This window comes from Monodon monoceros, unplaced genomic scaffold (genome assembly GCF_005190385.1).
Source record: "Monodon monoceros isolate NGI ecotype Baffin Bay Population unplaced genomic scaffold, NGI_Narwhal_1 Super_Scaffold_9, whole genome shotgun sequence".
NCBI lineage: Eukaryota > Metazoa > Chordata > Mammalia > Artiodactyla > Monodontidae > Monodon > Monodon monoceros.
The window spans coordinates 20996290-21012486 of NW_021703786.1; the positions used below are offsets into that span (position 1 = coordinate 20996290).

Here is a 16197-nt window from a genome sequence, read left to right on the forward strand (position 1 = left end):
GGCAGGCAGGCAGGCAGGCAGGCAGGCAGGCAGGCAGGCAGGCAGGCGGACTCTCAACCACTGTGCCACTAGGGAAGCCCCAGGCTGTCCTTTTTAATTTAAATTTTCTTCTCCCCACTTCTAAAAACAAATTACAGCATACTATTCATTTGTAAATTTACCTTTTCTAGGTTTTCTTAGTTCAGAAGTGTAGTAGGTCTGATGGCTAGGTTCTTTTGTTTCTCACATAAGGATCTAAATAAAAACAGTATAAAATGGGACCTAATATTTATAAACCTTTCTTTCTATTAGGAATGGCAAAGGGATAATATGTCACCTTCCACCCTGTCAGTTTTGCATTGGAGACTAAGGATCTCCTCAAATTTCAGGATAACCTCGTTTGCTTAGTTATGATCAGAGTCCAGAACTTACTGGCAGCCTGTCAAATCTTTGGGGGGGAGTTTTGAATGTTCTTCATTTTTTGGTCTGATGTGATGTAACAGACATGACTTTGAGTCTCATGTAAGCCCCAGACATTCAGAAGCTGTGAGCACTCCTATCTGCCAGAGTGGGCTGCTCCAGACAGCTGGTCAGGCAGCTGTTGGGTGGGCCTGGGAAGCACAGAGGGAAAGGGCCGAGGGCCAGCACAGATTTTCCCTCCTAGACATGGTGGTGCGATCTCAGTGTCAGAAGGAACCCAGAGGTCCTCTCATTCCACTGCCCTTCCCGTCAGCAGAATCCCTTCTGCAGTGTCCCCACAAGCTGCCACTTAAGCTGGGCACAAGCATCTTTAGTGACAGGCACGCTCCTGGGGCAGCCCATTGCACCTGCATTTCTCTTGACTCTGTATCACCTTGACCTCCTGTAGTTTTACCCACTGATCTTCCATCTACTTACAAGTCGAACCTCTTTATGTCACAGCTTCTAGATATTTGAAGACAGCTGTCAGTCCCCTCAATGAATCTTTTCTCTAGGCAAAATATTTCCAGTTATATAAATTTGTTTTACATATGACACGGTATCTAATTCCTTTGCCGTCCTAGTCATTCTTTGTCCCTCCAGTTCGCTTGTGTCTTAGAGTGTGGGGTCCAGCACCAACCACGTAACATTCCCAGGATGTTCTGACTGACGCACTGTAGCATCGGCGTTTTGTTGCCCGTATTTTAGAAACTGAGCTGCTGTCACTACTGTTGATACAGCCTAGGATCAAGTTTGTTCTTTTGGCAGCCACTTCCCATTTTTGTCTCACAGAAGGCTTATTGTCAGCTAACCATCCAGTTGTTATTACGATTAATGTCACGTGGACTACTGTTAAGAGAGGTTTTTGCATCCTGTGTCTGGAGTGTGTGCTGGATCCCTCCTGGGCACCTCCTCTGAGATCCTATTGGCCCCGCCTCTGTCTCCAGCCAATGTGGCAGTGACCAGATCTGTGCAGGTTTCAGCCACCTTTGCTCAGATACAGTGTGGTGGTCCCTTTCTCTGACCTGTCTTTTGCTTCCTGGGATTTCTCTGCTGCTGTATAGTGTGGGATGCTGGGAAGACTTCTGACACCAACTACCTGGGGTTGGGCCATACATCACAGGTTAAGGGCGCAAGACTCCCTCACTTCAGACACCAGCTAGAAATTTGGGGCTCCCCAGACCACCCTCACTTTTTTCCAGCTGTCTGCAGATTTGGCAGTTCCAAATATCCCCTCAGGTTCAATATTCATTAAAACAACTCACAGGACTCAGGGGAGCGCTATACTTAAAATTACAGTTCTGTTATAGCAAAAGGATACAAATGAGCAGCCAAAGGAAGAGATGCATAGGGCGAGATCTGGGAGGTACCACACAAAAAGCTTGCATCGTCCTCTTCCCATGGGGTCAGAATGCATTACCCTTCTGGCACATCGCTGTGTGACATACGCAGAGTATTGCCAACCAGGGAAGCTTATCTGAACTTGGATGTCCATAGATTTTTATTGGGTCTTCATCATGTAGGCATGATGTAGAAATGAAGTGATTAAAAGTAAGCCTAACCTTTTCTCTCTCTATTCTTATTATTGTTAATCTGGTGAAGGGCTATGATGCCTCTGAAAAAGGCTAGTTGGGTGTACAGGAGGCTTCCCAACTCTAAAGATTACATATCCTTCTGTATTGATTGCTTTCGGTGAAACCACATGTGTAAGCAGGGAGACGCTGTAAGGACATAAACAGCTGCCTTCCCAGGTTCAGATTACTAACACACTTGTGCTTTCTTTCTAGGTCTGATTTTCGTGGTCGACAGTAATGACAGAGAGCGCGTCAATGAAGCCCGAGAAGAACTAACCAGAATGTTAGCCGAAGATGAGCTCAGAGATGCAGTTTTATTGGTGTTTGTAAATAAACAGGTATGTCGCTGGCTTTCCGAATCCTGGGACTGAAAGGTACCGCCAGCTGCTCACTTAAAAACGGAGATATCTAATTAGCTGCCTGCCTTCCTCTCTCCTGTCCTTAGCCTTTCTCTCCACCTCTTTGTTAGCACGTCTTAGATTCATTCACTCGCTCAACAAATATCGACTGAGCATTTACTAAGATCTAGGCATTGTTTTAGGTATTGGTGATATAGATATAGCAGTAAACCAGACAGACAAAAATCCCTGTGTTCATGGAGTTTATGTTCTAGTGGGAGGAGAGTCAGTCAATAAACCACAGGTAATATGTCTGGGGGGAGTGTCGTGGAGGAGGGGGCAGATGTGGGGAAGGACTAGAATGCCTCTCTGATAAGATGACATCTGATAAGATGACACCTGAAGGCCGGCAGGAAGGCAGCCCGTGCAGCTGGGATGGGATTGGGGATGGGGGGAAGCAAAGGAGGAGATGAGATTGGATCATCTGGGGTCTATCCTTGGGAAAACTCGGCTTCTGTGTAAATATAACCAAAAGCAGTGAAAGAGGAGTAGGAGGAGGGTGTAGAAACATCCAGCCTCAGGAAGCTGAACTAAGCGTGGAAAAGAAGGCAGAATCCTGTGGAATGTACCAGCCTGAGATAAACCAGGGGCACGTATTGATGTGTGTCCCCGCACTTTCTCCTCCATGCGTACATTCGTTATGTAATCGAGATCGTACTGTTTGGACAGTGTTGCATCCTGTTTTGTCCCTTTATTGAAGGCATTTTCTCTTGTCATCTAGCCCTTTGTAAACATGGTTTTAAATGGTGGGTGGATCATCATTCACTCGGCCATTAGATTCGATGTCAGTTTGAAGTTCACTAGTGAACACAACGGACTTTCATAAAAGAAAATGACATTTGTTCTTTTTAATTATAAAAGCAGAACATGCTCATGGTATAAATATGCAGACAGTTCACAATATCAAGTGAAACATTCTAGCCCCACTCTTCAGGGTAAAACATTGTTAAATGTCTTATATTCCTTTCCAGAGATAAAACTTTCTGTGCCTCTATGAGCAGTTATATGATTGTATTCATATTTAAATTCTGGGGATCATATTCTGCATTCTGGTTTTTTTTAATATATAACTTTTTTTCCCCCCAAATGTATTTATTTATTTATTTATTTATGGCTGTGTTGGGTCTTCGTTTCTGTGCAAGGGCTTTCTCTAGTTGTGGCAAGCGGGGGTCACTCTTCATCGTGGTGCGCAGGCCTCTCACTATCGCGGCCTCTGTTGTTGCGGAGCACAGGCTCCAGATGCTCAGGCTCAGTAATTGTGGCTCACGGGCACAGTTGCTCCGTGGCATGTGGGATCTTTCCAGACCAGGGCTCGAACCCGTGTCCCCTGCATTGGCAGGCAGATTCTCAACCACTGTGCCACCAGGGAAGCCCTCTGCATTCTGTTTTGTAACCTGCCTCTTCACTTAGCATATCTTTGATGTCCTTCCAAATCATTGCGTCTAGATCTACCTTGTTCTTTAATGCTAATTTATTCAAATTTGGTTTGAGCTTACTACGTGCTAGGCGTAGTTCTAGGCACTTGGAACACATCAGAGAACAAGATAGAGATTCCTGCCCTGGTAAAGTTTGCATTCTAGTTACGAGAGGCAGATAATAAACACACTAAGTAAGTCAATTTTATAATATAGTAACTTGTGGTGAGGGCTGTAGGTAGAGCAGGACAGTTAGGAGGGGTCACGGGGGCTCAGGTCACGAAGGCCTTGCAGAGCATCCTGAGGACTCGGACTGTTACCCCGAGAGAGATGGAGATGTCACAGGGTTTTGATAGAAGAATGACTTTCACTGACTTTCACTGACTGCTGGGTTGTGTTTAGACTTTCTGGGAGCAAGAGCAGAAGCTTGGAGACCAATTTGGAAGTAATTTCAGTAAAACCCAAGTGAAAAGTGATGGTGGTGGGATCCGGGTATAGCTGTGCAGGTGGCGAGAAGTGGCCAGATTCTGGATATATTTTGAGGGTAGAGCTGGTGGGATTTCCTCATGTGGAGTTTGTGAGAGGAGAGAGAGAGAGAGAAAAAAAAATTAAGGATGATTTCAAGGTTTGGAGCCTGAGCCACTGGAAGACTAGAGATAAGACTATGGCTTAAGGGCAGATGTTGGGGGAAGAGCATAATGTTCCATTATGAGGATATAACATTTGTCAACTGACTTTTGAATATTCTCTCTCAAGGATCTTCCCAATGCTATGAACGCAGCAGAGATAACGGACAAGCTTGGTTTACATTCCCTCCGCCAGAGAAACTGGTACATTCAGGCTACTTGTGCTACCAGTGGAGATGGGCTTTACGAAGGCCTGGACTGGCTCTCCAACCAGCTCAAAACCCAGAAGTGACGGGCAGCGCTGCGTTCCCTGTGCGTCGTGGCAAAGTCAGCTGGCCTCTGCTGTGTGCGTGTGTGCGTGTGAGGAGCTGAGTGTGGGCTCGTGGCCGGGCGTGGGAGCAGCTTTCCCACATGGTGCCTTATACGCCCTCTAAGGAAACCAGTCCTACATGGTACAAACAGCCAGTGTTACATTTTATATGCCACCTTCCATTTCCATAGCTTTGGTGACCAGTTTTGCAGTCGATGGAGGAGTCCCGAGGGCTCCCTGGTGCCCGATAGCCAGAGTGGTCTTCGTGGTGGGAAGAAGGGGGAGGGTGGGCCGTGGACTGACTTCTTTTGTGTGGTTCTAGTCCAGGTGTGGGCTCTCTGCATACCTGGGGGTCCTGTCAGACTTGGCATCCTTTCGTAAAAAGGAAGGAACTGTCATTCTTTCCCATCACTGCCAGAGCTAGCAGCTCACTTCTCAGTGCTTTAAAGCAAATGATCCTCAAAGACAAAAAGGCCCTTGCTTACTGCAGATGTTAAGTTGTTAAGATGTTAAGATGTTAAGATCTGAGCTTAAGTTATTTTCCAGCCCAGACACCCTGGTTTAATGTACTTCATTGGGAGGAATCAGTGATCTTTTTTCATTAGAAAAAACCCCCATAACACTAGACCCCGTAACAGTAGAAATCATCTAGCCCTGCCCTTCCTTGCCTCGTATTTGCCAAATGGAGACCCTTTTGGGGGTGGGAACCCAGTGCACGGCCAAGGCTCTTGCAGGGCCGCTTTAAGGAGGGGAGGCGCCGTCATGTTTGTGTCCCTACATGGCTGTGTCCTGAGGCTGCTGCCGCCAAGCCTCTGCGCTGAGTGTTCTCGTTCCCGGGCTGGAATCGTCACCGTGTACAGTATCTTAGCCCAACTTGCAGTTTAGGTTAGCTGTGTTCCCAGAACCACACACCTGTGAGTTCTGAGAGTTTGTGAGAGAATCAAGAGGTTCATTCGGGGAACGAGACTCCCAGCAGCCGAGTTGGTTGGTGCTAAATTTCGCTATGAAGAATGTCTCGTCCAGACCACTCTCCGTGGCACTGACTCCTTCTTCTGGTTGGCAGCAATGTCTTCCGTGGAAACGTGCTTTATGTTATCCTCAAAATTGTAACAATGGCCTGGAAATGAGCTGGATTCACTCAATAGTCTAGAGCTCTTTTGCTCAGACACCTGTTGGCCACATTTGTACCTAAGCTGTTCCACTACTACCTTTTAAAATTCCTTTTTCAAAAAAAATCTTCATTTCAGATTACAGAGGAGGAGAATGTAAGATGAATTTTAACAAAAGTAAACCTTGTTTACTGATAACAATGAAGTTGCTCTTACTAGGAAGAAATTTCGTGCCATGATAAATGTGGAGTTTTTTTCCTTAAAACATTGACTTTAAAGAATGTTCCTTGCAATACTGGCAATGAAGTCCAGATTTGATTTTTAACCATGGAGTTAAGTCCTGAGAAAGATTTAGATTGTACGCCTCAAATTGGCAGGGACTGTGTCTTAGACTTTTGTGTTTCTGCTTAGTACCGTGTATGTGGTACGGTGCTGTGCCTCATTAAACACTTGTTGATTGGTTGGACAGTAAAGAACTTGCTCTGGAGGAGGAGAGGACAGCCATGTGCTGGATGTCTCGAGCTACTACTTTAAAATCCCTTTCCCTCTCCATCTTAGCAGACTTGCTATTGAAAACTCCCAGGGCACTTGGTACAAAAGGCAGAGCCCGCAGAGGTGCTGTCCCGGCCCTTCTGCTTTCAGCAGTGCTCCCCATTCTTACCTTACATGACACTTTCAACTACTGTCTTTCTCTTTCTGTGAGTTTGGAGCTGGTCATTTGGGGTTTATGGGGGGGAGCACTTCAGTGTACTGGGTTTGAGCAAAGACTTGGGTCCCTGAAAGCCATGTTCACATCCCAGCTGCGTCCTCACTAGCTGCTTGGCCTCAGGCCTGTTACTCTTTGACTCCGTATCTCTGAGCCTCAGTTCGCTTAACTGTTAAATGAGGACAATACCTACCTCATAGGGTTGTGAGCCCTTTGTATGCCTTGCCTGGTGTTTCCCTGGGAATATCTTGATGTCTAAGGTGTGAAAAGCAGTGCTGGCCACAAACTAACTGATCAGTATTATTTACAGGAACAGTTAAGTGGGGTGGGATGGGGGGCTGTGTTTAATCTTTCCCACTCTGTTCACCTAATCCTGCTGAATCCCCTGTCCTTTTCTAACCATGGGAAGTGCTAATAAGACCATTTGGGATGCTTGTTTAAAAAACCATATTGCTGTGTCCCACACGCACTGTTTTTCTTTTTTTTTTTTAAGTGTGATTTTTAGCATATTCACAGAGTTGTGTGACCACCCTACTAATTGTTCATCATCCCCCAAAGAAACCCTGGATCCTTGAGCATCCAATGCCTATTCCTCCCTTCCCCATGGCCCCCCTGGCCACCACTAATTTACTTCCTATTTCTATGGATTCACCTATTCTGGGCAGGTGAGGGGTCTGGGGAGCTGGTGGGTGCTTTGGGAAGTGCTGAGGTGCTGTTGGCCTGAACACAGCTTCAGTCCTGAGGCATCAGCTTGATGACAGATGAGGCAGAGCCCCAGGGACTGCCCCAGAGTTAGGTGACTGGAATTTATTACCGTCAGAGGGAAAGAGGTGTTTCTAATAATTATGCAGGGACACGGGGCATAAAAGGGGATGTATGGTTGCCCTATCAATCAGAATGGCGAGAGCTCTGAATCTGGAATCAAAGGCCAAGGCTGAAATTCGAGCTCTGCTCGTTCACTAGCTGGATTCAACTGGGCTCAACCTCTGACTCCCAGTTTCCTTGCCTGGAAAGGAAGTTCCCAGGCTTACCTGGGGTACAGCTCTGTGTGAATACCAAGAATATGGGGTTAATGGCGGGGAGGTCCATGAGTCAATTCTATATATTGTGGGTCATGTAATTTGATCTATTTAAAATGCCTTAACAGGGCTGAGAATATTTGCATGTGAGTTTCTGAAGACAGGTAGCTTTATACTCCTGTGGAGGTAGATTTCAAGTGAAAGGAAGCATGACATCTTGAAGTGACCTGACTCCTTTGTCCACGGGTATCTGGAGGTTGTCAAACAGTACACAGAAAATCTGACAATATGCTCTGAGGACACTTTTTTCTTTTGAAATTTTTGATATTCTTTTCACCCTTTCTGGCAGCAACCTTACTGAGACACATTTCCATAAAGTTCCCCCATTACACTTTGCTGGTTTTATTCGATAGTATCCTCCCAGGTTTGTACAACCATCACTGCAGTCAATTTTAGGACATTTTCATCACCTTGAAATGCAACCCTGCAGCCTGTAGCAGTCACTCCCCATTTCTTTCATACCTCTCGGCTGTAGGCCATTACTAACCACTGGTCTGCGTTCTATCTAGATTTGGTCGGGACTTTTTTTTTTTTTCCAGCTGTACGCGGGTCTCTCACTGCTGTGGCCTCTCCCGTGGCGGAGCACAGGCTGCAGACGCGCAGGCTCAGCAGCCATGGCTCACGGGCCCAGCCGCTCTGCGGCATGTTAGATCTTCCCGGACCGGGGCATGAACCCGTGTCCCCTGCATCGGCAGGCGGACTCTAAACCACTGCGCCACCAGGGAAGCCCGGTGGGGACACTTTTTAAACTTTGCTTTTTACCACCAGGTGAACTTGGAGGAGTACCACAGTTAAGAACTTTTCTCCTATTTTGACTTTCATTCTTTTACTCTAATGTACGGCATGGGAAGGCTTCTAGGAGGATGCTGTGACCAACATGGAAGCCTTGGAGGGACCCCTGAACTAGGTGACTTCCAAGGTGTGTCCAAATCCTTAGACCAGCTACTAATTTGGTCAGTAAATAGCTTGCTGCAGCTCACTGCCACTAGGTGGTACTGCTGCGCCACCCGACTGACACGCAGCCCTTGCCGGGGTGGGTCGCCGGGGTTCCCAAGTGTGGGAGAATCCATCCTCTTGCCTGGACACCAAGAGTGACCCAGAAAACTACAGCCAGGGATATGCCTGGAAGACAAAGACAAAGTAGGCACCCAGAGCACCCAGGAATTGACTGCCAATAATTATAAAGGTGGCCCCGACAATTGTAATCATGAAGCAGTAATCTCTGCTATTTACTGAGCATACTGGGTACTCTTCTAGGCACTTTGCACACATCATGTCTAATCATCACACCCAGCAAGGCACTTGTATCTGCTTTGCAAAGGGGAAAACCAAGGTTCAAGGATACAAAGTGATTTGCTGGTGGCCACGTGATCATGATGCAAATGCAGGTCTGGGGCACCAGGGCCCATGTCCTTCCAGTACATACTACTGCCGTGGGCTCTGGCCTCCAGAGGTTGCCAGAGGTGGAGGGAAGGCAGCAAAAGTGCCCAGTGGAGACGTCTGGGGAGGGACACAGAGCAGCAGGTGCAGAACTGTGTCAGCTGACACGCCAGGGGAATGAGCAGTGGATGAAGGGGAAGAGCCAGGGCACAGACATGCGCTGAGGCCAGTGGAGACCCGGACCTACCCTGGATGCTGATAATGTTCTTGGGAAGCAAAAGTGATAATCACAGTGTTCTAAAACTGGATTGTGGCGATGGTTGTATAACTATAAATTTACTAAGAACCATCAAATTGTTTGCTTACCGTGGGTGAATTGTATGATATATGAATATTCAGTAAAGCTGTATGAAGTTTATAATCAGGAAACCAATAGCGATGAGGGTGCCAACTCGGCAGGTCTCAGCAGTGCTGTAGGCACTTTGAGAAGAGAGGGGGAGTAGCATCTCAGAGTAGAAAGCCTGACCAATGGCTGTCCAGCATCTGCTTGAATGCTTTCAGTGTCAGGGAGCTTAGTACCTCATAAAGCAGCCCATTCTAGTTTGAGAGAACTCTCTCTAATCCTTAGAAAGTTGAAGTCTATCTCTTAGCCTGTTGTGCAGAATAAACCTCTTTGCTTTGCCATATACCATCTCTTTCAGCTCTTGAGGACAGTTGTTGCATTCCCCCCAAGTCATTTTTATCCTGTATAGAAGTCCCCAAGGTTTTTCATAGGACAAGATTTCCAGCCTCTCCTGTTCTTCTAGTGGCTCTCTCTGCCATACTTGCTTTGATCTGTCAGCATCCTTCCTAAAATGCGGGGCCAGTGGTGGGCCCGATATTCTGCAGATGCCAGCCCAGTACTATCGTTAACAGGTTGGATCCTAGAGTTAAGTCTCTCTGGATTCAAATCCTCACTCCACTACAGGCCAGCTGTAAGTCTCTCTGGATTCAAATCCTCACTCCACTACAGGCCAGCTGTATGACCATGGTTAAAAGTACAAACTTCTCTGAGCCTCAATGTCTCCGTCTGAATTATTGTCAGAGTGGTGCTGACTCTCATTTTCTGAGGGGTTCTGCTGTCCAACCCCTTTAGGTGGGCTTGGCCTGGCTTGGTGATGGCTAGAGTAAAGGACAGCAATCCAAAATAGCAAGCTGTCACAACTGCTAATCAGCCCAGTGGATACACACAAACCAATAGGGGAAGGGGATCTGCCATCTCTGCCTACAGGGCTTTCCTCCCAAGGAGCTTTGGTCCCTGGTAGAGGGGGTGTGGCGATGGGGAAGGAGTGGGAACCAACATCAGCTGATGGGCCTGACTCAGACGCTCAAGGAGTTACTTCCTTACATAGTTGTAACTCCCTTCTTTTTCTTTCCTCAACATTTTTATTTGAAAATTTTCAAACATACAGTTGAAAGCAGGATTTAGAAAATCTTCACCTAGATGCAACAATTGTTCACTTTGTTCCATTGGTTCTTTAGATCTCTGTTTATATACACTTCTTGTGCTGATTCATTTGAAAATAACATGCAAACACCACGACTCTTTACCCCTAAAAATTTCAGCCCAGATCTCCTAAACGTGAAGATATTCTGAACATAAACACAAGACAATTATCACACCTGAGAAAAGCTGTACTCATTTTGTAATATCTCATTTCCAGTTCATATTTAAATTTCCTCAATTGTCTACCAGTTGTCATTTATAGCAGGTGTTTTTTTTTTTCCAAACCAGAATCCAATCAAGTTTTATCCATTACATTTGTTTTTTTTTTTTTTAATTTCTATTTATTTATTTATTTTTGGCTGCGCTGGGTCTTCGTTGCTGCGCGCGGGCTTTCTCTAGTTGTCGCGAGTGGGGGCTATTCTTCGTTGTGGTGCGCGGGCTTCTCATTGTGGTGGCTTCTCTTGTTTCACAGGCTCTAGGCACATGGGCTTCAGTAGTTGTGAGGCACAGGCTTACTTGCTCCGCGGCAAGTGGGATCTTCCCGGACCAGGGCTCGAACCCGTGTCGCCTGCATTGGCAGGCAGATTCTTAACCACTGAGCCACCAGGGAAGTCCCTGTTTATGTTTCTTTAATCTCTTTTAAGCTGTAGCAGTCTGTCCACCTATTTCTTTTTTCTTGGCTTTTTTTTGTTTTTTTGTTTTTGGCTATGCCGTGCGACCTGCGGGATCTTAGTTCCCCAACTAGGGATCGAACCTATGCCCCCTGCAGTAGAAGCATGGAGTCCTAACCACTGGACCGCCAGGGAAGTCCCCATGGCATTTTTTTCTAGAGAGTGTCTTCTTAATCTCACCCTTTATCCACTGCACAAACCCCTCTCCCAAACAACCCCCAGGGTGGGGCTCACTGGACAATGTGTTGCTCCACAATTTAGTTATCGTTATTCCAGCCCTTTCTCTTTGCAATGCATTCACTTGAGGAAGAGGACACCACACTGAGACCCCTAGGCTGGGTCTACATAATTCAGCCTTAGGTCAATGGCTCCATTTGGTTGAAATCTAACTCGATTCACTGCTCACCTCCCCCTGAGGGTCCCAGGAATGTAAACACCCTAATTCTCCCACCGCCACTGTTTGTCTCTTATGATGTTGCCCTCAATTCACGGACCCCACACATTATACTTCTGCTCAGTCTTACATACAAACAGCCTTTTCCCTCTGCCAGGATGATTGACATCCTTTTTGATCAAAACGATACAAGAAGTATCAAGAAATCACTCATGTAGGCACAGCACAGTACTGACATACAGTAAGCACTCAATAAATACGAGCTGTTGTTGCTGGAGAAGTGTGCGCTGGGACCGTTCTTCCTCGAAACTCCTGTATAGCCGAAGGTTGCCATTGTGCTTTGGCAGATACTTCATGCTAATGTAACACATTAACTTCTGATCATTTCCAATCTCTTTGTCAGATCTCTTCCATGAACTGCAGTGAAGCCACATCCCTCTTCTACATTTGTTCAGCTGCTTTCAGGAACCTCATTAATGACACTTGTCTCTTTTCATTTCTTCTAGGCCCTGGCCCATCATCCCAATCTGTTGGCTTCATTTTTTTTTTTTTTGAATATTATTTTATTTATTTTTTTATACAGCAGGTTCTTATTAGTTATCCATTGTGTACATATTAGTATATATATGTCAATCCCAATCTCCCAATTCATCACACCACCACCACCCTGCCACTTTCCCCCCTTGGTGTCCATACGTTTGTTCTCTACATCTGTGTCTCTATTTCTGCCCTGCAAACTGGTTCATCTGTACCATTTTCCTCAGTTCCACATATATGCGTTAATATACGATATTTGTTTTTCTCTTTCTGACTTACTTCACTCCGTATGACAGTCTCTAGATCCATCCACATCTCTACACTTGACCCAATTTCGTTCCTTTTTATGGCTGAGTAATATTCCATTGTATATATGTACCACTTCTTCTTTATCCATTCATCTGCGATGGGCGTTTAGGTTGCTTCCATGACCTGGCTGTTGTAAATAGTGCTGTAAGGAAAATTGGGGTGCATGTGTCTTTTTGAATTATGGTTTTCTCTGGGTATATGCCCAGTAGTGGGATTGCTGGGTCATATGGTAATTCTATTTTTAGTTTTTTAAGGAACCTCCATACTGTTCTCCATAGTGGCTGTATCAATTTACATTCCCACCAACAGTGCAAGAGGGTTCCCTTTTCTCCACATCCTCGCCAGCATTTGTTGTTTGTACATTTTCTGATGATGCCCATTCTAACTGGTGTGAGGTGATACCTCATTGTAGTTTTGATTTGCATTTCTCTAATACTTAGTGATGTGCTTCTTGGCCATCTGTATGTCTTCTTTGGAGAAATGTCTATTTAGGTCTTCTGCCCACTTTTTGATTGGGTTGTTTGTTTTTTTAATGTTGAGCTGCATGAGCTGTTTATATATTTTGGAGATTAATCCTTTGACCATCGATTTGTTTGCAAATATTTTCTCCCATCCTGAGCATTGTCTTTTCGTCTTGTTTGTAGTTTTCTTTGCTGTGCAAAAGCTTTTAAGTTTCATTAGGTCCCATTTGTTTATTTTTATTTCCATTAGTCTAGGAGGTGGATCAAAAAAGATCTTGCTGTGATTTATGTCAAAGAGTGTTCTTCCTATATTTTCCTCTAAGAGTTTTACAGTGTCTGGTCTTACATTTAGGTGTCTAATCCATTTTGAGTTTATTTTTGTGTATGGTGTTAGGGAGTGTTCTAATTTCATTCTTTTACATGTAGCTGTCCAGTTTTCCCAGCACCACTTATTGAAGAGACTGTCTTTTCTCCATTGTATATCCTTGCCTCCTTTGTCATAGATTAGCTGACCATAGGTGTGTGGGTTTATCTCTGGGCTTTCTATCTTGTTCCATTGATCTATGTTTCTGTTTTTGTGCCAGTACCATATTATCTTGATTACTGTAGCTTTGTAGTGTAGTCCGAAGTCAGGGAGTCTGATTCCTCCAGCTCCATGTTTTTCCCTCAAGACTGCTTTGGCTGTTCAGGGTCTTTTGTGTCTCCATACAAATTTTAAGATTTTTTGTTCTAGTTCTGTAAAAGATGCCACTGATAATTTGATAGGGATTGCATTGAATCTGTAGATTGCTTTGGGTAGTATAGTCATTTTCACAATATTGATTCTTCCAATCCAAGAACATGGTATATCTCTCCATCTGTTGGTATCATCTTTAATTTCTTTCATCAGTGTCTTATAGTTTTCTGCATACAGGTCTTTTGTCTCCCTAGGTAGGTTTATTCCTAGGTAGTTTATTCTTTTTGTCGCAATGGTAAATGGGAGGGTTTCCTTAATTTCTCTTTCTGACCTTTTGTTGTTAGTGTATAGGAATGCAAGAGACTTCTGTGCATTAATTTTGTGTCCTGCAACTTTACCAAATTCATTGATTAGCTCTAGTAGTTTTCTGGTGGCATCTTTAGGATGCTCTATGTATAGTATCATGTCATGTGCACACAGTGACAGTTTTACTTCTTCTTTTCCAATTTGTATTCCTTTTATTTCTTTTTCTTCTCTGATTGCCGTAGCTAGGACTTCCAAAACTATGTTGAATAATAGTGGCGAGAGTGGACATCCTTGTCTTGTTCCTGATCTTAGAGGAAAAGCTTTCAGTTTTTCACCACCGAGAATGATGTTGGCTGTGGGTTTGTCATATATGGCCTTTATTATGTTGAGGTAGGTTCCCTCTATGCCCACTTTCTGGAGAGTTTTTATCATAAATCGGTGTTGAATTTTGTCAAAAGCTTTTTCTGTATCTATTGAGATGATCATATGTTTTTTCTTCAATTTGTTAATATGGTGTATCACATTGATTGGTTTGTGTATATTGAAGAATCCTTGTTTCTCTGGGATAAATCCCACTTCATCATGGTGTATGATGCTTTTAATATGTTGTTGGATTCTGTTTGCTAGTATTTTGTTGAGGATTTTTGCATCTATATTCATCAGTGATACTGGTCTGTAATTTTCTTTCTTTGTAGTATATTTGTCTGGTTTTGGTATCAGGGTGATGGTGGTCTCATAGAATGAGTTTGGGAGTTTTCTTTCCTCTGCAGCTTTTTGGAAGAGTTTGAGTAGGATGAGTGTTAGCTCTCCTCTAAGTGTTTGATAGAATTCATCTGTGAAGCTATCTGGTCCTGGACTTTTGTTTGTTGGAAGATTTTTATTTTATTTTATTTTTAAAATTTATTTATTTATTTAGGCTGCGTTGGGTCTTTGTTGCTCTACATGGGCTTTCTCTAGTTGTGGTGAGTGGGGGCTACTCTTCACTGCGGTGTGCGGGCTTCTTATCGCAGTGGCTCCTCTTGTTGCGGAGCACGGGCTCCAGGCGCATGGACTTCAGTAGTTGTGGCACGTGGGCTCAGTAGTTGTGGTGCATGGGCTTAGGTGCTCCACGGCACGTGGGATCTTCCCGGACCAGGGATAGAACCCCTGTCCTCTTCATTAGCAGGCGGATTCTTAACCACTGTGCCACCAGGGAAGTCCTGGAAGATTTTTAATCACAGTTTCAATTTCATTACTTGTGATTGGTCTGTTCATATTTTCTGTTTCTTCCTGGTTCAGTTTTGGAAGTTTATACCTTTCTAAGAATTTGTCCATTTCTTCCAGGTTGTCCATTTTATTGGCATAGAGCCTCTTTGTATGGTCTCTTAGGATGCTTTGTATTTCTGCAGTGTCTGTTGTAACTTCTCCTTTTTCATTTCTAATTTTATTGATTTGAGTCCTCTCCCTCTTTTTCTTGATGAGTCTGGCTAATGGTTTATCAATTTTGTTAATCTTCTCAAAGAACCGGTTTTAGTTTTATTGATCTTTGCTATTGTTTTCTTTGTTTCTATTTCATTTATTTCTGCTCTGATCTTTATGATTTCTTTCATTCTGCTAACTTTGGGTTTTGTTTGTTCTTCTTTCTCTAGTTCCTTTAGGTGTAAGGTTTGATTGTTTATTTGAGGTTTTTCTTGTTTGTTGAGGTAGGCTTGTATTGCTATAAACTTCCCTCTTAGAACTGCTTTTGGTGCATACCACAGGTTTTTGATTGTCGTATTTTCATTGTAATTTGTCTCTAGGTATTTTTTGATTTCCTCTTTGATTTCTTCAGTGATCTCTTGGTTGTTTAGTAATGTATTGTTTAGCCTCCATGTGTTTGTGTTTTTTTTATTTTTTATTTCCCTGTAATTGATTTCTAATCTCATAGTGTTGTGGTCAGAAAAGATGCTTGATATGATTTCAATTTTCTTAAATTTACTGAGACTTGATTTGTGACCCAAGATGTGATCTATCCTGGAGAATGTTCCATGTGCACTTGAGAAGAAAGTGTAATCTGCTGTTTTTGGATGGAATGTCCTATAAATATCAATTAAATCTATCTGGTCTATTGTGTCATTTAAAGGTTGTGTTTCCTTGTTAATTTTATGTCTGAATGATCTGTCCATTGGTGTAAGTGAGGTGTTAAAGTCCCCCACTGTTATTGTGTTACTGTCGATTTCCTCTTTTATAGCTGTTAGCAGTTGCCTTATGTATTGAGGTTCTCCTATGTTGGGTGCATATATATTTATAATCATTATATCTTCTTCTTGGATTGATCCCTTGATCATTATGTAGTGTCCTTCC

General features: G+C 44.0%; 1 protein-coding gene across 7 annotated transcripts in view; it reads left to right on the forward strand.

Annotated features, from left to right (window-relative positions):
• The window catches only part of LOC114889585 (ADP-ribosylation factor 2), a 62018-nt gene that overhangs the window by 9518 nt on the left and 36303 nt on the right, over positions 1 to 16197 (forward strand). For 4 of the 7 annotated variants that reach the window (XM_029212927.1, XM_029212925.1, XM_029212926.1 and 1 more), the window contains exons 4-5: positions 2226 to 2350; positions 4582 to 6958. In XM_029212927.1, the coding sequence (XP_029068760.1) occupies positions 2226 to 2350; positions 4582 to 4743 (287 nt within the window). In that variant the 3' untranslated portion in view covers positions 4744 to 6958. Of the gene's footprint in view, positions 1 to 2225; positions 2351 to 4581; positions 6959 to 16197 lie in introns of those variants that run through there. The other 3 variants (XR_003792056.1, XM_029212930.1, XM_029212929.1) reach the window with 1 other exon arrangement.